At 31.8% G+C, this 24,817-nt stretch overlaps 1 protein-coding gene across 2 annotated transcripts in view; it reads right to left on the bottom strand.

The window, feature by feature from the left end:
* The window catches only part of RapGAP1 (Rap GTPase activating protein 1), a 738,255-nt gene that overhangs the window by 702,382 nt on the left and 11,056 nt on the right, over nucleotides 1–24,817 (bottom strand). Inside the window, exon 1 of one of the 2 annotated variants that reach the window (XM_072520468.1) lies at nucleotides 17,753–18,219. The exons of the other annotated variant lie outside the window; for it this stretch is intronic. Within the exon in view, the coding sequence (XP_072376569.1) occupies nucleotides 17,753–17,835 (83 nt within the window). The 5' untranslated portion in view covers nucleotides 17,836–18,219. Of the gene's footprint in view, nucleotides 1–17,752; nucleotides 18,220–24,817 lie in introns of those variants that run through there. 2 annotated transcript variants of the gene reach the window in all.

Below are 24,817 nucleotides of genomic sequence, written 5' to 3'. Positions count from 1 at the left end.
ATATGAAGAAATGCCATCGAGAAATTCGAAATATGGTATTAAATATCACATCTGAAGAATTATTAATTTAGAAGCACTGAATATATAGCCCGTTCAATATTGTCCAGTCCCAATATTGAATGTTATAATTAAAAAAATGTCTCAGTTATACAAAAATTATATAATAAAAAAAAGTTCATATATAGAATACAGTTAGCAAAGAAAATATATGGTTGCAAAACTAACGCACAGTTGCCAGAATATGAATAAACAACTACCAAGTAATAAGCGAAGAATAAAGTTGTGTCTATTATAACTAAGAAACAGATGAATAACTTAGTGTATCATGAATACTCCAGCTTGGTTGTGTAGCCACTTCCAAACGATGTCAAAATTTAGACAACAAAAACATAAATTACTAGCGCTCTGGTCACTTGGGATACTCCTGAACGAACAATACAGACTGAAACAATATTGCCGCAGTGAATATTAAAATTAAGAATTTAGTACGGAGTGGCGGATGATTTCAAAAATTGTGTGTTGTAGTAAAAGAGACTTACACTTTCTGACGAAGTCGAAGATATAATTTAATCAACCATCCATCAAATGATGCGATATATGAATAAAAATTTAAAAATAAACATAGTTTGTTATAGTATCATGGACTAAAATGACAAATAGAAGAACACTGCATAAAGTAATAATTAATGTGGTGTAAGTATCACATTTTTATTGTAAATTAAAAAATGTTTATTTTCTAAAAGAATAACTCTATGGATATTAGGTACATTTTAAAGGCCCGTTTTCAAGCTACGTCTTATTGTACGTTTTGTTGGATAGGACACATCCTATACAATAAAACGTGGCATGTAAACAGCAAAACGTACGTCTTGTCGAATCGAAATGAAATCCAAGGTCAGATCGTAGAAATGATGGGAGAAGCATAGTTTTGCGAGAACTGATAGGATAAAACGTTACGTGAAAATACATATTCAGACAGTCGTCCGAACTTGACTTATTTGATGACTAGTTCCACTGCAGTTCGTTTCATTTTCCCCAAAAAAAGCTTAATAATGTCAGATTTGCGGCAATGCACCCACGATTTACTCGGGGAATTTATTGAATTGTATAAAAGTTTTTAAGTAGTTATGCTTTAAAACCAAGTAGATTGCATTACAGGTTTAAGGAATTATTTGGCTTAACGCTGGTTTGGATATTATGATTGTGAACTCCAAGTCCTTGACGCTGCGGTCTGTTGTAAGATATCTGAGAGTTGCTGTGAGTCTTTCATGGGGTGTAATGGCTTTTCTCATGAGGTGTCTTATTTCAATATGGATGGTGTTACCAACTCTAGCAATTGACAAAAGGGTGAGGTGTCCATTCGCAAATAATTGCGCCAGTCATCTGGTTCGCCTCTTTTAGTAACGAGACGTGGGAATACTGGCTTCTTTTTAGAAGCTCACTCTCTTGACCATCTTGTCTTTTCCCTCTTCATCCCCTTTTTCCTCAGTCGTAGTATCTTTATAGTTAAAAAAATAAAAGAAAGCAGCCGTGTTTCCTCAATAATAAAAAAAACACTAAACAAACTTCACACAACTCAAGACTCTGAATTGGGGCCTTTACAATTGTCTAAATTTTTTATGTAAATGTTTTATTTGTCAATATCCAAAAAATATCAACCTGTTATTTCGTATGAACAAATTTGTATCTAATGAACGCACTGGTTTGAAAAAAATATCGGAATGTTATTTGTACAAATAGTGTTTACTGTTCCATGTTTTTAGACATAAAAGGGTTTGGCTTCATATGGTTATTGACTGATTTGTATTATATTTTGAATAATACGATTCAATAATTCTGACCAATTCTGCATATCTAGTTAGTACACTGTGTTAAACACTGACGATATACTTACCTCCGAAAAGAGTATTGCAAATTTGGTTTAAACAATGTGTATAATAGTATTTTTTATTCAGTCGAGATAGAATTAACAAAAGTTTATAATCATATTCGCAAGATTAACTTGTGAGAGAGACAACTTTTCGTATATCCATACACATAATCAGTTTCTAGTCGTAAAAATTGTGGAACGTGATAGAGATAATTAACAATCTAATAACAACTTACAGATACTGCAGCTTTTATAAATGATAATAACATATACTAGAGCAATTCTTAAAGAAAAGTTTTTTCTTGGTGAAAAGAAAACAACTGCTGTAAAAGAAATGTAAGTTAAAAAGTAATTTACTAGATTAAGGTTAGATATTAAAAGAATAGAACGGTATAAATGACAGGTGACGGTTGAGTCATCTGTTTCAAGCTTAAATTGCTAATATCAGTCTTTTTATACCCATATAATGTAAGAATGTTTCAGCAGAGAAACTAACTAGTTGATTTGCCCAATGCACAGAAATGCTCAGATTTATTGGTACCACTTAATGCTCACTAGATCTTAAAGTACGGTTTGTTTGTATATTTAAATACAACATAGTAACAAATCTAATGAATTCTACCTGCTACGCCATATTTGGAAGACTTGTTTACCCAATATAGTGCTGTGAAAGAGAAAATTAGGCAATCTATCGTTTAGTACAAAAATATAAATAACGATAAAGCAAATTGTAGTACTAAATAGTCTCCTTTTTGTGATTTCTTCCCCTTTCGTAGGGGAGCTATCATAATAGCCATTGGTATCTTCATCAACCGCTCTAAAAAGGTCTATTGAGCTGCAAATATACCACTATCGAAGGTTTCTCAGTCAGAAAATCCATTTTCAGCCTATGCTTCTTTTATTCTTGGTCGTTCCCTGTATGGGCACGGAAGGATTCTGAAGATACCATGGACAGAAAAAGTCACCAATGAAGAAGTACTGCGGAGGATGAACACAACCGCAGATTTGGTCAACATCGTCAAGGGCCGTAAACTGCATTACTTGGGACATATAATGAGAAATCAAGGCAGATACGAGCTACTCCAATGCATTTTGCATGGTAAAATTGAAGGTAAAAGGGGCCCAGGACAAAGAAGAATATCCTGGCTTACTAACCTGAGAGCATGCTATAGAAAGAGCTCAACACAGCTATTCCTTATAGCAACCAACAAAGTCATCATAGCCAGAATGATCGCCAACGTTCGAAATGGACAGGCACCCTAAGAAGAAAGAAGTTCCCTGTATGATAAGCCTTGGTACTTTATACTTATCATCTCTGGTAATACGGCCTAAATATTCTAATGTTCTCAATTTTATAGCTCGAATAACTTCCCAATTCTTTTGTCTGTCTCAATGCCATTTCAAATGCTTCCAAGAATTTCTGCGAGATAATGCTTCCTTAGAGATAAGGATTCCTTAACAATGGAGAGAATACGTATCCCTGTCTAGCCCCCTTTTAATTTTTATATCTTCTGTTTCGACGTTTTCAATTTTAAGTTATAATATGTATAGCTCGATTGTCCAAATGATGTTTTCTTAGTAGTCCTACAAGTTTCTGATGTCGAACTCTATCGAATACGTTCTGAAAATCATGAAGCAGACACAAAGCTCCTGATTCATCTTGAAACATATTTGTGCGAGCTCATTAAAAGCAAAAAGCGCTTCTTTCGTGCCCACTCTCTTTCTGAATCGGAACTGGCTATCATCCAGATCTCCCTCTAGTTTTTTGTCTAGTTTTCAGTGTATTATTTTCAGGAATACCTTATCAAGGGTTTATCAAGGATTATTAAATATTTATCTATATTTTGTGTATGGTATTACATAACAGTAAATTTTCAATACAATTTTGTATAAAAATTCTGGTTTTATCGGTTTAGTATTAAAACCCCTTAACGTACGTGCCCGTCTCAGACACGGGCGCGCCTTACTGGTAATTTTGTACGCGCTCGTCTGGGACACGGGCGCCAGTTATTTTACCCACAACATTTTTTAAGCTCTCGCGCGAAGCGGATATTTGTATAAAGGGACATATTTATGTTTATGTAAGCATATATCTAAATTATTTTTCTATTATAAAATAGATGACTCAGTCAGTATTAAGTTACTTTAAAATATATTTATTATCTCATAACTTGCAATCGTCACCATTGGTAACCGATATTATTGTCGAACTTTTGTTTTTATACAAGCCTTCTGTCTTGCCGGTGTAAAGTCGTTTGAAGTCGATATTTATTGTTTTTGCGTTTGAACTAATTTGTGCTCTATTTTCATCATATTATTATACTGTTTGGCAAGTAAATTTTGCATATAATAATCGGTAGGTTAGAGTAATGCGTATATTCTTTGTTTTACTAAATTTCATTATAATTCATCTAAAATACCATATTGTGTGTGTCAATATTTTAGATTATTTGTATTTTTCATATCAATCATACTACTATTTACCTATTCACAGTGTTTCCTCTGCACAAAATTTTTAAATTTCAATGGATTTGCATACAAAAAAGAGTGCGCCACTATTATCTATAGTAATTTAGTAAGATCATATACATATATAATGTGTTTATTATTAGTGTATGTATGAAAACAAAAATAAATATTTCGCCTAGCCCCCCAGGAAAAGTAAAGGTTCTACGCCACTGAAAATATTTTTTTTATTCAATTATAACCAAAACAAAACATTTTCGCTAAAAAAAAAATTCGATCATTTTTTGACCATAACTTTAAAATTAATGTGTACGTTAAGGGGTTAAGAAATAATTCGTAATTTTTAATAAACTCTATGTTATAAGTATTAAGAACTAATAAAACTACAATCATACAAATAAACAACAAATATATTCGATAAAACATCAAAATACCTAACAGATATGATTGACAGGATTGAGATTCCGCAAAATAATCGATAAAATATAAACGAAGATACGAATATAGCTGCACATATCTAGTGACTAACTTACTAAATTCTATTATACATAGTAGGCTATTCCATTGTTCAGCGGTTTGAAAAGAAAAACACAATTTTATGGTTTAAAATACACTCTATTATTCATCATCACAACATATACACAACATCAATAGACTTGTTCAAATGAGATTCCAATTTATGATCTCATCATTTGATGAAAAACGCTTTCCAAGCATAATTTTTTTTGGGTATTGAAACAGATGAAAGTCGCTAGGGGCCAAATCTGGTGAATACGGTGGATGCTCCTATAATTCTAACTTAAATTCATGGATTTTAGCTATTGTCAAAATGCTCATATGACACGGTGCATTGTCCTGATGAAAAAGGATTTCTTTCTTTTGTAAAACGGGTCTCTTTCATAAATTTTTTCATTTAAGCTGATCTAAAAGGTTTTAATAATATTCAGAATTTATTATTTTACCAGTAGGCAATTATTTCACAAATAAAATTCTTTTCATATCTCAAAAAACTGATGCTAACACTTATTTTGATTCAGGATAATGCTCTCTAGATGCAAATCTCATTCAAGAATGTTGAATTGACGTACAAAATCCACTTTATCTTTTCGAAAACGCTCTTAATGTTGCTGAGAAAGTCGCATTCAAATGTGCTTTTGTTCCATTGTTAGCGAATGCGAATGAAAATGTAAACAAAGCTTCCTGAAATCTAATACTTTAGTCAAAATATTGTTTAGACTGCCCAATCAGATGCCTAGGGCTTCTACGAAATCTCTGTAAGTCACTCGAAGATTTTCCAATACGTATTTTTCCTGTATTTTTTTCAAGATTTCTGGTGTTGTTGATGTTTTTGTCCTTGACGTGGATCGTCTTCAAGGCTTGTACGAGTACGTTTAAATTCAGCAAGTCATTTTTCTACTGTACTAATTGAAGGTGAAGAGTCCTTATACATTTTCAACATTCGTTCATAAATTTCCATTGCTTTTAAACCTTCCAAAAATAAAAATTCATTCACTACACGATCTCTTATTTTTTTATTAGGATTTTTTTAAATCGCTGGTTATTTAATTAAAATAATAAATAATTGAATAGAATATATGTAATTATAAAATATCAAAAAACACTTGGCGTAAATCATAAATGTTATCTGTACAAAGAAAAGCACTTACTATTTGCCTAAACGTGAATTACTTAATTGTAGCTAGGGCAGTATCTCAATTCGGTGGATGACGTCGCGACGCCGTGAAGGAACACACGTGATACCACTGCGAGAAGCAGTTATAGTAGGCGCGTAGTTGTGTTCATCTCGACCTCTGGTTAACTAGTAATTGATTCTGTGTGTTTATGGATAAAAGGTACTAAGACCACCACCATCAAGGATTCTCGCTTGAGGGTGGTCTCGAGGAGGGGAAGCATACCCTGATAAATAAGGAATTTAAAACTGTTACCTTCGGCCGTGATACCAAATTGCGTATACAATTCATAAGGCAATTAACAAGTGTATTTCTCTGAAGTTGAAAACCTATGGCTAAGTAGAAAGGAAATTAAAAATATGAAGATAGATTTTAAATAGTTTTAACATATAATTAAATCAAACCATATTATGTAAAAAATAAATATTAAATGTAAAATACTTCAGTAACTACTACATACGTCTCCAAATACTTATCGAACCGCAAAACTTATTAAACAGCCTGTTATACTGACAATGTCTATATTCCTAATCAAAAGAATGAATGCTTTACAAAGATTGGTTTGCTAAAGCTGTAATGTTTGATGAATTATTTTTCTTGCGGATTTTGTGAAAAATATTTCTCCTGTGAAGGTATTGGATGTGTGACCAATATAATTTTTTTTCCAAAATCAGTACAATCTACTTTGTATATAATTAGCTTTATTGATTATTTACTGATATATATTTTTCGTTATTACATATACTTACACCCATCTTGTAAACACGTTTCTTGTAAGTTACACTCACATAAACAAAAATACATGTACTCAGCTTTTTAAAGACCGAATGTAAGTTATTTTCAAATACCAATGTTTTGTATTTCCTACTTTTGTATTCCGATGTACTATTATCGTTTATCGTGGGAAATTATTGGTGCGAGACAATCATCGTAAACCGATAGAATTCCAGGTGTGAAGACATCATTGCTTTATAATGGTCGTAACTCGTACGTGCTTGTTCGACATTTCTAATTATACTTAGTTACGATTATGGACGACCACATGTGACTACACACACACTCACACTATCGGCATTGACTGGTACGATACAAATGGCGCACCTTCGGGTTCACTACCAGTCTATAAAAATTCCAAGAGTATATAAGGTAAATCATTTTTAAAAGAGACATATTTACACTGTGTCGAAATTAATCATTAGATGCCGTCTTTTACTGATTTCTCTTTGGTGGGAGGAAAAGGAATAGGTATGACTTTGTAACTATTTATTGAAGTAATAAACACAAATCTAAAATGGACATATGAACATATTTACTTACGCAATAAAAAATGTGACATAAACACTATCGAACTAATGTCGACCATTAATTAGTAAGTAAGGCAAAAAATCAGTTGGCAAATACATGGATAAAAAATGTTTTGTTGCGATTAAATAGCTGAATTTACTAATGATCTAATAGGCTTAGCTGAGGATTCCTGGAAGAACCTAGACCTTCTCGGAACCTCTCTAGTCCTGCCAGGGTTTGACCAACCTTTAGGACCATGGGCGTAATGATGGTGTTGGGAAAGAAAACAAACTTCGGGATCATATATTAAAGTGCTCTTTACTATCATTATAGTAAAGCTAGGCAACCATAATGGATTAGTGGAAATCCAAGAACATTAGGTGATAAAAGATAAATAATTATTTTTCAAAAATACATATTTCTTTTTATAAAAAAGTTGTTCAAGTATAATGCCATTAAAGTGTTTATTCAAAGATTTTGTTATTGGTTATATAATAGAAAACGAATAACAAAATCTTTGGTTATACACATTTTAACATAATTTGTACAAAAAAACGTTTTTTGAGAACGATTTCCAAAGTGGAAATCGAAACGTCAAATGTTAGTTAATTAAAAATGTGATTGTCATCATAATCTCAACCAATAATTGTGGCTCAATCCCATAAACACATAATATTTAATAATTTTTTATATTTCATATTCACGCATAGAGCCTGAGTTAAATTGGAATAAGTATTTTGGAAAAATAAAATCTTTTTTATCTAAACACAAAACTTTTGGGCTACAAACGTAATCTCTAAATAACTTTTTATCCCATATTTTCTTTTGTTTTACCTAATATTCTTTTAAAAGCTCTCTTGAATTATTTTTGTAGCCGCTTTTATGTCAATATATATGATGTCCACTTAGGCTTATTTTCTGATATATAAGCATTTTAAAATTACCCACTAAAACATAGCTGCTATTATGTTGTGGTTAGAAAATAACGATCGCATTAATGTTTGGTGCAGATTGAAAGGGGATAAGCTGATAACGATCGTATCGGATGGGCAATAAAGAAATGGTCATAAATAAGAAGACGCTATGCTCAGATTCGCCTTAATTCGCTTTAATCCAAGTAAGAAACTCAATAAAAAATTTGAAGTAGGTACATACTATAAACTTAAAATATTTTACCGTGAAAAAAAAAATGTTGCAAGTTTTTTATAGTAGAATTAAAAAAGAATATTCGGTATGAAAAATATGTTATAGATACCTAAGTAAGTAAGTCTAAAAAATCAGAATATAATTGTGTGTTATAAAAGCGTCAGATACAAAGTTAAAGAAAAGGTTTCAAAAGAACTGTGCAATATATCATAAGAAACTAATATTTAAAAACATATATAAGACATACCTATATAAAAAATTGATTTTAACATCCAGAATTATCAAAATAACAAGAAGCTTAAGATGAAAAAGATATAGTGAATTTAAAATCTTGGACGGAGGAGCATGCTAACGAACTTGAAAGAAGCATGGTACCATACCCATAATCCAGATGGTAAAAACCAATTTATAAATGGGAGGAGCGAAGGACGATGACAACAGTTAGGCAACTTCTTCTTAAAATGCCCCCCTCCTCAATGAAGGTTGTCTACTACAATTGCAATCTCTTCGGTCTTCAGCTGTTCAAAATTTAGCCCTGTCCATTGTCGTATATTCTTGAGCCACGATATTCTTTTCCTTTCTAATCCTCTTTTTCCCCCTATCTTTCCTTTTACTATTCTTTTCACTTAGTTAGACAATAATTATTCTAAAATGTAGTAGAAAAATAAATAAACAAACAAGAGTTTATTAAAAGTGAGTGGATGGTCACTTAGTAAAAAATATTTTACCACATATTCTTAGTGTTACTCGTCCTTTAAGGATACTGGCGATCGTCACAGCCCATTTTATTTCCATTCTATTGTTGTTTTTCCACTTCACTGCTTTAAATTTTTCAACCAGAACGTGCATCCTCTCCGGTTCTCTTTTTTCTACTATATATAACTATCCCTTGTATAACCAATCGCAACAACTAGTATTTTTCATTTCTTAGCATGTAAACAAAGTAGCTAATCTTTTTCTTCTTTTATATATATATATATATATATATATATATATATATATATATATATATATATATATATATATATAACGAGTTTATTACAGCTGCCGCCGTTTCTCGCAACCTAGCTTCCAACGCTTGCGATCGTTCCAGTCATCTACTTGTAGACCCCTATCTTCCATTGCACCTTTTACTTCTTGTCTCCACGATCTTCTTGGTCTTCCCTTTTTCCTGCGGTTGGTGGGGATCCACTGTAACATTCTCTTTGGCCATCGTTGATCATTCATCCTTTCTACATGGCCATACCATTTCAGCCTTTTGCATTCTGTAGTTTCCAGGACGTCAATGTCTATGCCCATTCGCTCTCTGATTTCAGTATTCCTTACTTTATCTCTTCTAGTGAGTTGGCAACATCTTCTCCAATAATTCATTTCCATTGCTTTTCTTCTTTTTATGTACCACATATTTGTCTGTCTACGATCCAACGTTTAATAATCATATTGGCAACTGAGTAGCATTATTTTTTGTTATTATTAGAGCCACCAAGAGTATATGTTTCATAAACAATACTTAAAATAAGTAAAACTCGTATCTGCTTCGTTTGTTTGATCAAACTGCTCAGTAGCTAATTCATTAACAAGTCAGAGCGTCAACCAAGTCTAACAAAAAGAAACAAACTATTGGAAATAAAAATTAAAGCAACAAACGAAATGAACAAAGGACGTATCTGATGTTTTTAAATGAATTGTAATGCCTAGATAATAAAAATAAACACATAGCTTTAAATTCCATTCTAAAAGTTCTAAACAAGTTCCAAACAAACTAGATATTATTTTTTATGTATTAAAGCCCATTAGTTCTACACAGTTGAATACAAATATACTTTATAATACAAACGATTATAGTCCCCACTTTTCCACTCATCTCGAATATCTTATTATCTAGCTAGAAAGTTCGTATTTGACCGTTAGAAACATCCCCAAGTTCACACAATAAAAACGATGCACTTAATCTAGTTTACAGGTTGCTCCTGCCTTCACACGCAGGTTTTAAAGTGGTTGAACTTGAAATGATTTTTGCATAGTCTAATGGTGAGAAAAATTAGCCGCCCTTGTGGTGTGTACTTTACTTTCACAAGTGTTCTTATTATATATTCAGCTTTTGTGAGCTTTCTTGATGACTTAACTAGATCATTTTTCATTCAGGGTCAAGGGAATAGATGACTTTTTAGAAGTAAGTAATATGGTTGGATTAAAATTACATCTCCAGGGAAAATTTTTTAATCAAAACCATTTTTCTTCTTTTGTCCTTTTTGCAAGCCGCGTCCGACGGAAGATATGTATTTTCCTTACACATTATTTTATACTTTTATTAAAGTAATAAAAAACTGTTCGCTTATGGGAATTATAAATGGGAGAGAAAATTTTATAGCATTTGAGTCCAATAGCTTCAGTATTTTATTAAAAACTAAATTCGGAAAATGGAAATAAAATGTCTTTAAATTCACCAGAGAAGTGAAAAGAAGCGCTGAAGTTGCGCCATTGACTTTATGTCAGAAAAATCGGGATAATTTTATGTGGTGATATCTTTTAAATAGGAAAATAAAATCTAAGGGAAATCACAACTTGGCGTTTCGACTTGATTAATAAAACCCATTTAGCACTAACATTTCTCTATATTCATATAATCTTACTTGATTCCAAATTAAGTTTACAAAATTCTGTAAAAGTTAAAATTATTAGTAAAATTGGTGTTATTGTACATGAAAAAAGCGAAAATACAGATGTTTATATCTAAAGACTAAAATTGTTGTCAGCTGTTAAAAGTTTAGCAACTTAATACACTTTTATTTAAATTCTATAACAGCTATTAACGTAACATCCTCTTTCTGCTTGTTTTCTTTAAACATGTCGACACGATATCTAGGTCATTTACCGCGTTGCAATTTCTGTTTGCGAAGTCATACTTAAATAAAAGTTTTTGCGGAAGAGATTTGGTCTAATTGTTATTGAACAATGTTCGAAAATATTCAGTTTCCTTCACTTTTGTAGTGAACAGTACGTACTTATTCTAACTATCTAATGTTAATAAAAAAGCATAGATTGAAAATTAACACAACAAATATCTACTCGAAACAAAATGGAATTAGTTTATGTATGTAGGAACAAGGACTGTTTATATTATAATAATGACGCTATCTTCAGAAATATGCACATTAAACCATATATTAATAAATAGAGATAGAAAAATAGGAACGCAACCTCGTATATAGATAGAGTATTTGGGGTAAAACACAAATTAACGCGCAATAATGTTACAATAACAATAAGTTGGAAATATGAAAATAATGAGATATAAAAAGAATAAAAAATTGGGTTTGGAAAATACTGGAATACATAAAGAAATACATAGAAAGAAGCCAGCAGATGCATTATTATAAAACCCAAAAAATAACAAGGCGTGAAAAACACGCTATGCTAAGAACGGCTATGAATAACTGTTCTGATGAGACTTATTAAGTCAAAATACGTATCAACAGATACATAGACGCTTTGTACGTGAAATCAAATCTTTGCTGTCTTTTTCATTTTATTCGGATCTACTCTGTATGAGTACAAGAAACCAATTCGTTAAGGATTTCCGCTTAGTTGATAGACATGTCGTGGAATGCAAATTTTAGATTCCCCATGTCTCTATTAACATCTTTATCAACGTCTGTTATACCTTGCATTTATAGAAGGTTCAGATTAAAGCAGAAATCTGAATTTGTTTCGAAACTATCTTACCGATTTTTCATATATTTTCACTTTAATCGGTAGGAGTGAAGTCTATTGCGTTCCTAAATGCTTCATATAATGCATATAATGGAGGTGAGTTTTTATTGGCCTGTAAGGTCATGGATATTTAAATTTGAAATTTTCTGAATGAGAGTTCCTACTTAATCACCATTTTTCTGCTGGTAATAATTATTGCCTTTTCAACTATAATGGAAGTTCCACGGTTTTTCCTCGTAATGATTCAATCGACAAATTATTAACGCGACAAATTTTTGCGAACGAATTCAAAAAATAACGCCGTTCTTAAGAAGAAGCTCTTCCTTATTTACTGAAGAAATTACTCAAGTATCATGCCCTTGAAGTGGCCGTTAAATTTGTAATGAAGATTAACAGGAACAGCAAAAAGTCAAGATTTGCATTAACATATAAATTAAAATTAACCATTCAGCATAATTTGCTTTATTACTGAATTCACTGAGAAACTGAGCCAAGGCAAAAAGAAGAGTCTTTAAAAAAATCAAGAGAAAAAAGGTGTATAACGAATTATAGATGATAATGTAATATTTGGTATAGGTTTATAGAAAGGCTAAATATATGATTCCCAAACAATTCTGCCGTGATCTCGTCATGGCAGTCAACAAAGGAGTCGTTAATATTTTTGGATGATACGGACGAAGCATTGAATTATAAAGCTAAAAGGTAAGCTTTGGATAATCAAGCTAAAGCAGTCATATAGATATAAAAAAACAAAACTGAATATATAGAAATAAAGAGAGGAGATTTTCAGGGTTTTCGGCTTTCGCTAAATCTTTTCAATATTCGTAAGATTTTATGAATAAAGCAATGGAGGAATATGTCACTAAAACTAACGGAAGCCCAGTTAACAATCTGAGATGATCAGTGCTCATAGCCGGAACTATTTTATAGACGATATATTGTGTCAGTGCTGTACTACGGCATAGAATCATGGATACTAAAGACTAACAATATGAATAAAATATAAGCTTTTGAGCTTTGGTTGAATCGCAGAATCACCAATGCCGACGTGTTAAGACATACAAAAAACATTACTGACTGTAAAGACAATACATTCCTGTTTAAATAATCCCAGCACATGGTCAATATTACCAAAAACCATCTTATACAGTAGTCTCGAAAGTATGCACATCATTGATAATGCCAACCTTCGCAAAGAAGATGGACATGCAAAAGAATAATGCTAAAGCCTTAGGTATAAAACCATTTTTTGTTGCTGCGTGTATAATCATAATTGTTTACCACTTTTTGATTGAGCTTTCGTTGTGTATTGAGCCGCAAAACCAATATATCATTTTATTTGCAACTTCATTTGTATGAATGAAATCACGTCTGATCCAGATAAACAATTTATTCTTCTACTTTTTTATATTTATGAACTCTCATTAAAAATTCCTCAATCTTTTTAAATAGCCAGATTTTATAATAACTTGTCGTTTACTAATTTTTTCACTTTTAAACCGTTTTGCAGAAGGCATTTTCTTAGCGTGTCACGGCAACACTTTATTTTTTAGTCACCTTTTTTGAGTCTTTGCCCCGGGATTTTTAAAATAAAATTTGTTGCTCATACATGGCATATATTTTACGACAAATTATATCTACATCACTCCGATCCAGCTTATTACACAAACCAGAATTTTTTATGTTTTTTATATTCGTTATAGGTTTATTAGATGTTTTTACATTTGTCACCCATAACTCCTCGAGACGTACATACTAGGTTCTTCCGACGGACTAAACATTTTTATAAAATACTGAATTGACAATAAAATCGTTTCCTTTTTAAACAACTGTTGTAAACTGTTAATTACATAAGTACTTCAATTACTTTTGCTGAAATCATAATTTTTCGAATATTTTTGCAATTTCTATTCGGGATAACGTAGCCTTAGAGTCCCAGTGCCGTAGTCATAAAAGGTGAATGTATTTATTTAAAGGTGAATGAATGTATTTATAAAAGGTGAATGTATATGTATTTATTTTCTCAAATAAAGAATAATCACTCTCTTAGATCTTATCCAATGACTTCCATAGCTCAACCCATATGTTTGTAGGTTCCATTCTCCGTCTCTCATAACCAGTTTTAACAAGAATTAGGTTACTTTATTCCTCCACAATGCTTTAGATCTCTTTCTTCTACCTATGAGGCTTCATTCTTTTATCTTTTACAATCGTTTACTTCACAAATTTTTGTTATAGTAAGTATTAATATGTAGGTTTGTTTTTTTTTCAATATTATTAGAATCTTTTTGAAAAGTTTATTCGGTTTTAAAATATCGCGAAGTCAGATAAGTAATTCAAAGAGAAAAACCGAAAAAGAAAAATAAGAAAATATACAAACACGATACTTGTGATAAGAAAGGTTATCTTTTTAAAACAAAATACTGATAAAATTATTAAGCACGAAATGAAAAGACGCCTACAGTCTAATCTACACAACGTTTGTGATCAAAAGAGCGCGCAAAAAATATGTATTTTCTAACTACATACACATAGACAGGGGTGACTGGTAGGCTGATGGTACACAAGAGCTGCTGAGCTGAAGAACAACCAAAATAATTTCAAAGATATAAAAGTAAAATTGGAAAAATTAAAAAGTGTGATTAAATAGATAGGACTGTTAGATAGACAACCGATATGATATGGCTATTTTGTACGTTCTATCTACAACACACGGCTAGATCTGAGATGCAACTACCTTTGAACACCTCGCAACATATATTACTTGCAGAACACCAATAAAGTGTTACACTAACAGAATGTACAGTCACAGTGAGCTGTGTGGCAAGGAGATTTGTATATTATTGAAATAGGATATAGGTGTTTTATAATAGACTTTTGAAAATGGTTGGTATTTATAATTTAGTAGACGACAAGCAGTTCTTCAACTATTCAATCGGGGAAAAAATTATCTAAAACGAAAGGGTGGTGGTACGTTGCCGAAAATAATAATGGAAAACAGAATTTTCTAGCCGGGGTAAATATTACAAAGTACAAATTAATCGAGATTTTTACAGGAGAAATGTTTGGATATGCAGATAGCTATAATAGAAAAAAAAGTGGTTTATTGTGGTTTTCCGTGTAGTTTTTGGTGGCGAGAAAGAATGGATTAAAGAAAATTATTAGTGACCGAGTTTTTTATGACATAGTTGATAATCGTTAGGATAATGTCATAACCCAGTGACAATTTCAAAATTATTTGGAATTTTTTTGCCCCAAATGTTTTAAATGTATTTATGTATGAAATAAATGTATCTGGTTATTGACATTTTTTTATTTCTTTATGGTATAATAAACTTTAGGCTCTCTATGTAAAGTAAACTCATGTCCTATGCTACTAAGGTGTGCCATCATAGTACGCTCTAACTTGTTAGATATCACTATAGCTATTTCGACAGAGTGCTTTTCTCAAGTGATCTATTTTGTGTGTCTTTTTTAAATTGTTGTAATAAGTTCCATAGATTCTAATAAAGATAGCTTAAGACTTAAAGATGAGGTGAAGGTATTATTGAAAGCCATTTTATGCTCTGCTATACGTTTGTTAAAAGTTCTACCAGTTTGACCGATGTAAGTTTTTGGGCAGTCGCCACATTGTTTGTATACACGACTGTGTAAGTGCTTAATATATTTGTCAAAGTTAATGTTTGTTCTAGAAGCTGCTGTTATTCCTTTTTTGTTTATGTATTTGGCTATTTTTGTTGATATCTCGCCTGTATATGTAATCGAGCTCGAGCAGAAGGTACTGGGTTTTTTCTCTGGTGGCGGAAATACTAATTTCAGGGCTTTCTTATATAGTTTTTGATTTCAAATTTTATTTACTGTTTGTTCGTCGTACCCATTGTTTATTGCTATTTGCTTAATAATATTCTATTTTATCTCAAAGTTGTTTTTTGACATACAATTTCTATTAATCTGTGTAACATGCCATAGCAGGTTTTCAATTTATAGTGTGTGCACAGGCAAGATATTAATAAAAATAGCCAAACACATAAAAAAGGGCAAATAAATTAAGAACAACAAGAGATAAAAGAAAAAGCACTTACACAGTGGTGTATACAAATGTAAATGTGGCGACGGCCCAAAAGATTATATCGGTCAAACTGGTAGAACTTTTGACAAACGTGTAGCAGAACACAAAAAGGCTTTTTTAATGACGAATTTCAAATCTTCACATTCAAAATAAAGGTCTTAGCTATCTTTAATGCAATCTATGAAAATTAACAAATTAAAAAATACAGGCATAATTCTGAATGACCCACAAGAAAATAAGCCTAGTTTTAATACTCACATAATGGTGAACTAATAAGTTTGTAGACCTATTTCCTTAGGGTCTCCAAAATGCGCAAACTTAAAGTATATCAAGTAGGTATTAAACTATTTACTAAAAAACTCAACCAGAAAATTATTTGATTACAGCGACAATGGATAAGTTGTCATGAGTGGGCAGCACATAAGAGTTCAAAGTCAGAAACAATGAAAAATATCCATCTGTCTATTTTGGCAAGTCTTACGTCTTCCGAAATTTTTTTCAAAAATTTAAATGAACTCCTGAATTTTTAAGAATTGTTTTCAACGATTTTCGGTCGTCAAAGCTTTCTAAAATAGCGAAAAATATAGATTTTTGGTCATTAACACTAATAGATAACCAACAAATTTTACACTTGCGCCTCCACTGTACATGAGACTTAGTTATATAAGCGAATAATTAAAAAAAAAAAAAGAAAAGCTATAAATCTACCCATTGAAAACTGTTAACTGAAGATATGGATACAAAGAAAAAAACAGATTGTACATACTTAGTTCCTCGATAATATTTATTTCATAAACCACAAAAGTCTACAATTAATTTGGTAATTTTTGTTTCTTTATTTTAGCAACTACTAATAGAAATATAGAATATAGGGCATAAAAACTGCTGTCTGCTGGGACTTCAAAGGTCATCATGACTGCAAAACTACGAGGAACTTCGCATTGTAGCTAAAAATAGGGAAGTATTATATCAATATCAACCCATGAACTTTTTAATAAACATAGAGAAATGCAATCGCAAATATTTGTAATAGACAAATAAATTTGAACTCATTGGTTGGTCCAATTTTCAAATGGTATCTTCATAAAAATGGTAAAGAATCGAAAACCTCGACGAACAAATCAAAGCAAATTTGTCTCTTATTAGAAAATTAAATAAGTTATTCAAAAATTATGAAGAAAAAACACGAAAAAACAATAAATAACCGTATCCTTAAACTTTAACAACACACTTTGGACTTCTTTACCCGGAAACGTTCTGTTGTGATGTATCCCGAAAGGGTCTTTTTAATTATGTACCTTTTATAAGTGATTTTTAAATAGAACAATAAATACTTTTCAGCATCATTTTAAGTGTTTGGGCCATAGATTAATGGAAGTTCTTATTTTACAATAAGTACTTAAGACATGGTTGAAACTCTTACGTAATTGATAAAACCGGTGAAACCTATACAACTATTGATAATAACAAATAAATACCATTTTAACTTCAATGCAAATGAATGTTACTTACATTTTTTTCATGTGCCTTTTTCTCACTATCAATGTGTAAGATTCCCGGTGTCCAGAAGAAAAATATTTCATCTTCAGACCCATCTAGAACCCTTCAAACTACGACTAATATCACAACACAAATATTGCACAAGAAATCGACGGCAAGAACTAAGTTAACGACTACATAAAAACCTGTATGGTTTTAAGTCATTGATAAACAGTCGCAGCACTACACACAATAAGCCTTTAAAATATTTGGTCCGGACACTTGCACTAAAGTTAATCCTAAATATAAGGGATGAGAATGTTTCTCTCAGATGCAGATTAGGTTCCCACCATTTTGTAACTCGTTAATTGCTTTTACATGTTTTTCAAGCAAGTAACAAAAGATCAAGTTCACTTTATACCACAGTAGATCGATTTGATCGAGACGACAGCACGTGTGATATCGGCGCGTGAGGAAGACTCGTAACCTCCTTCCTCCGAGTCTGTTTCAACACTGAAAAGTTTGTTACTGAATCGGCAAGCGAGGGGCCAGCAGTCAGTGGCAGATCTAATGTCGTCGAATGCTAGAGATGGGCGTGTTTGTTGTGGTTAAAATTGGAAATGATAGGTTGTTGATTGAATGAACATATAACCCTTTGGATGTCCAAATTGACATTAAAAATACTTTTTAAAATGCAATTGTTAATCTTTTATAAAATTATACCACAAAACTGTGAAACTGAAAATTATCGTTTTGATTTTTATACCTATGCGTTTGATGTACCTATATTTCTAGGTTACGCAGGCATGGGATTCTTTCTTCATATATTTCACCTACCGTGGAGATTTTCTTGTATGTATAATATTTAAAGTATATATTGCTCTTCAGATAATGGTTCACAGATATTGCAGGTTTTTTGTTTTGATGGTTTTGTATAATTCTCATTAACATATTCATTAATCGCACGACTTCGTCGTTTGCTGCTTACTGTGATCGGGATCTCTTCGGAATTCTCGCCCACTATACACCAATAATTCGAATGCTTACCGTTTCTGAATAGTTGCTACGTTGATGGTCCATACCTACACGGAGCATAATATTGTCGAAAAAATAGAACACCTAACCAGCTTAATCTCTTAAGTCCAGTTTCAGGTACGTTGTACGAACTACTTTTTATTCTGATAACGTATTTTGTCTTTGTCATATTCTTAATACATATATAATTTCTTTAAAGAAATAATTTAATTATTAAATAGGTAATATAAAGAAGTCATTTGGTCTCATAGAACTTTTCAGCTTCCTTTACCTCGTCTTTTATAAATACTCAATCGTCATTTCAAGCTCTTAAATTACGCTGGTTATGTGTTTAGTCTCACGCAACATTTTTTTTAAATTATCTGCTGCAGAAACATATATTTTGTACGTCTTCAATGATTTCGCTTAACTATTGCACTATTCCTATTTTAGATATCATCGATCACTTGTCTTTTTGTCGCCAATCTCTCTACTACTTTTTCATTAGTGGTTAATCCATGATACTATTAATATTCTCAGGTAGAATTTAAGCACACTCTAGAACTGTTTTAATTTAGGTCTTTGAGGTCGTTCCGGCTATTCCTTAGAAATAAATTCTATTCAATAAGCCATAAAATCTACCAAATTTGAAAAAACTGTTGTATTTAGGGTTATTAAAGGAAAAGCTCTTAGGATTGTTAAAGCATTCAAAACAACAAACACATTGAGATCTATTTTATTTAAGACTAAACCTAACAATGAACTTCTTCTTCTTGTAGTTCCTTCTCCTATCGGAGGTTGGCTATCATCACAGCTATCCGTACCTTATTGGCGGCTGCTCTAAAAGGATCTACTGAGCTGCAACTATACCATTCTCTTAGGTTTCTCAGCCACGAAATTCTTCGTCTTCCTATGGATCTTTTACCCTTGATTTTACCTTGCATTATGACCCTTAATATCTCATATTTCGCACCTCTGGTAATGTGGCCTAAATATTCCAGCTTTCTTGTTTTGATGTGCTTTATGACCTCGCAATCCTTTTGTAGCCTTCTTAACACTTCTGCATTTGTAACTCGTTGGGTGCATGGTATTTTCAAAATCCTTCTATAGCACCACATCTCAAATGATTCCAACTTCTTTATATTATCAACTTTTAGTGTCCAGCTTTCCATTCCATACAACAAAGTCGAGAACACGTAGCATCTTAAGGCTCTTATCCTCAGATCCAGAGGAAGGTCTCGATTAACAAACATTGTTTTCATTTTTATAAATGCTTGTCTTGCAATTTCAATGCGTGTCCTTATTTCTCTACCTTGCTCATTGTTTTCATTTACCCAGGTTCTCAGATATTTGTAGTTATTCACTCTTTCTACTTGTTTTCCCTCGATATCTAGCTTTCCTACTGTATGTTGCTTAGAAATAATTATGAACTTGGTTTTCTTAACGTTCATTTGTAGTCCATATTTGATACTGACTTAATGTAATCTATTTACTAAGCGTTGCAATGATTCTAGACTGTCTGCAAAAACAGCGGTGTCGTCTGCGAATCTTATGTTGTTTAAGATTTTTCCGTTTATTGATATACCCTGTTGTTCCTCTGATATTGCTTTCTTAAAAATAGCTTCGCTGTACAGATTGAATAACAATGGGGACAGCACGCAACCCTGTCTAACACCTCTTTTGATTTCCATTGTTTCTGTTTCGACATTTTCGATTCTAACCTTTGCTTTTTGATTCCAGTACAGATTGAAATAACGCGTATATCTCGACTATCCACATTCTTTTCTTTTAACAGTTTTACGAGTTTCTGATGTTGTACTCTATCAAAAGCCTTTTGATAATCTATAAAGCAGACATAGAGATCCTGGTTCATATCTAGTCGTCTTTGCGCGAGAACGTTAAAAGCGAACAGGGCCCCCCTCGTTCCTAGTCCTTCTCTGAAGTCAAACTGGGTGTCATCTATATCTTCTCCTATTTTTTTGTATAGTCTTCCGTGTATATAACAATGAACAAGAAAGAACAAAGAATTGTATTTATAAAACACATTGTGAATGCGATCATTTTTATGTAGGTGAAACATCAAGACCATTAAATTAGTCAAAAGTCAATCTTATATTAAAAATAGAGAATTTGATAGATCTCAAATATGTAAACACGCATGGGAAAAGGAGCATAGGGTTCAATGGAAAGATACCTACCTGAGTAGATATAGTCCTAAAGAAACAGAGAAAAATCAAAGAATCGGAACGATGCAGTAGGATTTGGTTACCCATACTAAAGGAGTAAATCAATAATAAGAAAATACCACTATTATTAAGTCAATAACATATCGAGAATACATCATTTATGTTAATAAATAACATACATATAAAATCAGAGTTTGGTGTTTATTGAGAGGAAATTAAATGTAAGACCAAATACTTACCATGTCGGGATAGAATTATGAGGTTTTTTTCCTGGTTTTTTCCTCATGATTTTCTATAGAATCACTAACAGAATAATTTTACTGTCATCATTAAATGTGGTTGTCTTTTTAAAGACAAATTACATGCTATGAGTTTCCTAACGGGTATTCTCAAGTTCAAGTTGATTTAATGTAATCGAATGAACTATCTTATGATAAAGTCGTCCAAGGAACGCAACTCAACAATATTGGCAATATCAGTTTAAAGCCGTTTACTTTAAAATGTATAATATATGTCTGAATTGTCAATATGAATATGAATGAGTCAAATAAAAATAAATTATTAGAAGAATTTTTCTTTCTTCTCCAAGTAACATAGAAACAAAATTTGTTTAATTTATTAATGTTTTGTATTTTAAGAACGATTTCCGAAGTGGAAATCGAAACGTCAAAAATAAACTTATTCTAAACTTAAATTGTGGCTCATTTCCAATAAAAATAGTAATTATAAATAAAATGTTTTAATACTTAATATTGTATTTTCTTTTTGTTACAGATCATTATATGGTTTTAATACTTACTAGATGTTTTTGATAAAAGACGAGGATTGGCTTACCTGAAACAAAAAATATACATATTATAGACTATTTTCATTATATGGTAACTAAAAACTAAGATGTTATAAGAATATAACATCAAAACGATAATTAAAAAATTGGATATTAAAAATAAGTAATAGCAATATTATTTAAAAATGTAGTATCGTTTATAAAACTTAATTTTAATTGTTTAAAATGTGTGAATTTATTAACATCAACAACAGTGCTTTGACGAGTCTTTTATGTACATATTAAAAGAAAAAAAAAAAGAAAGGAAAACGATTACTCGGTAATGTTTTTTATTTTATGGTTTTATCTATAATATTTAACATTTGCTTTATGATTTCATGGTATGATGTTAATATTTTACGACAACTAAGAAGACAGTACTAAAAATCGTAGAAAAATGGCAAAACGCTGATACTTGGTAAATTGATCTCTTTTCATTTTTTAGATTGACAAATTATACTACATAGGAATGGCAAGGTGGAGCAACGATAGGAGGAAGAAAAATCAAAAACCTACGTTATGCTGATGACACTGTTATTTGAGTCCGCTAGATGCAAAACTCTGTATTTGCAAAAATTGTAAAAATTGAGTTTTAGCTGACAGTTATTTGTCACATGTTATAGCTATCTGCTGATGTAGAAATTCAGCAGCAAAGTAAGGTATTTACTAAGACAAAGGCATTAGAAATCTTGAATCAGACGCAAAACTCTGTATTTGTCAGCCTATTCCAGTTGCATAACTGTGTAATTGCAATTGGCTAATCGCTTACATTGTTTGAGTCACATGACACGTCTCATGTGCACATGTCAATTATTCCATCATTCGCCATTACCGGTTTCACTGTTTGTTATTTGAGCACTAAAAACACCAAGTTTATTGCAAATAATTAACATTATGGATCTTCATGTGCATATTAGACCTTGTGAAAAAGGAAAAGGGAGAAAACGAGTTGTACAAACAGAAAAATGGAAACGAAATGTAATGAAACTTAAGAGGTAAGAGGTGTCTACAATTAACTAGATAGGTTTGAGACTTATTGTCAATATTTTTAGGCATAAACCTAAGGATTTACCCGGTTTTCCCACCTGTAACCATACAAAGAAAGTGTATTGTTGTATAGATTTAAAGATGCGAGACATTCAGCGTTTCCATAATAATCTGTATTCAACAACTGACAAAATAAAACAAGATATTTTTTTGCTGAAATTTTGTGAAGGTCAAAAGCCCAAGAGATCAGGTACAAACCTACATGGAATTTCAATTAAATATTTTGTTCCTACAGTAGAGGGTGGACTTTTAAGAGTATGCAAGACAGCATTTCTTGGAATAACTCATTTAAGTTCTGAAAGAATAGAGCGTGTTGTAAGAACGTTTGTTATCCGGGGTGAAATACCAAAAGAGAGAAGAGGGGGAGATACAACAAAAGGTAGATTTGATCCAATAAAATTATCTATCCAAACATTTATGGGGCGTTTGAACGGTGCAGAGAGTCATTATAATAGAGGACGATCGAGTAGATTGTATTTACCATGTGATCTGAATTTTACAAAGCTTTACAGAATGTATTGTCAACGTCATACATCATTCCGTAAAGTTATCATATTTCCGAACATACGTTAATGAACACTACAACATATCATTCGGCACTCCCTTAGTAGATGCTTGTTCTGCATGTCTCAGAGCGAAGGAAATTTTGAGAAAAGAAAATTCAGAAGAAGAAAAGTTAAAGGTTATAACAGAGCAGAGAGTTCATACGTTAAGAGCTAAAGCCTTTTATTCTTTGTTAAAAAATGAATCAAATCATAACATACAAATATTTTCTTTTGATTGTCAAAAAAATCTTTCTTTGCCAAAGCTTCCCGACCAGGCGGCTTATTTCTCACAGCAAATAAATTTTTATAATTTCACCATCGTGGCTGGAAATTCGAAATCCCATCTTTCTTCTGCAAATGTGACGTCATATGTGTGGCTGGAGTTTGAACATCCAAAAGATTCAAATGCTGTTGCCTCTGCTGTACATGATACTCTCATAAAATTCAACTTTAAAAATCAAATCGAAAAAGTTCACCTATTTGCTTATGGATGTGGTGGACAGAACAAAAATAGTACGATGATGTCTATGATAATCTACTGGTTGGTTTATGAAGCACCTGGTCACATCAAGGAAGTGGAGTTTACGTTTCCTGTTGTTGGTCATTCCTTTTTGCTACCAGATAGGATTTTCGGTATGATAGAAAGGAAGATAAAAAAGAAGAACGTTGTAATAAACAGAAAAGAATATGAAGACATAATTGGAAAACACTCAAAGGTGCTGAGACTTGGTAAAGACTGGCAGATATCAGACTGGAGAAAGACGAGTGACGTTGTTGTTAAAAAACCTTCCCAGTGGCATTTTAAATGTAATGCAACGAAACGATTTATATTTTCTAAGGACAAAGATTATATGGCTACGGTAAGGGGGGAAATATTTTATCGTTCTGACATAGGGTTCAGCAAGTCTATAATACGAAAAGTGAAAAAGATTTCTTTATTGAAACCAAAGTTACAACAGATTGGATGTTCAATGAAAGGAGATAAATCGTCCATAGGCACTCTCCTTAGAAACCATTTTGGTGAAAATTGGAGAGACCAGCCGGATCTCAAATTTTATAAAATTATAGATACTGGCGTACAAGCAAATAATAACGAGAGTGCTGCAGAAAATGATCATATTGATGATGAGGACCCAGAGGAACTTAGAGTTTAGGAATTAATATAAATATATACATATTATAATTTGTAATACCTTTTGTACTTTGGATAAAAATAAACTTCACTAAAAGTTTACTTCCACATGCTTTCTTCCTTATTCCTAACACACTAGGTTTAGAAAACAGACTAATATAACAACCACTAATATCGTTAATGGTTGATTATTATCATGTATTTGCAAATGTCAGTTGCATAAATCTGTATTTACATAGTTCACTTGCAAAACTCGGTATTTTCAAATTTTTCTTCCTTTTCTAGCAAACCCAATAACTTTTCTAAGAAAAAAATCATTATATTTTACCTAATAAAGCATTTATCTAT

This window comes from Diabrotica undecimpunctata, chromosome 1 (assembly GCF_040954645.1).
Source record: "Diabrotica undecimpunctata isolate CICGRU chromosome 1, icDiaUnde3, whole genome shotgun sequence".
Lineage (NCBI taxonomy): Eukaryota > Metazoa > Arthropoda > Insecta > Coleoptera > Chrysomelidae > Diabrotica > Diabrotica undecimpunctata.
Note: the sequence above shows the minus strand (reverse complement) of the source record. Positions and strands in the feature narration are given on the sequence as shown.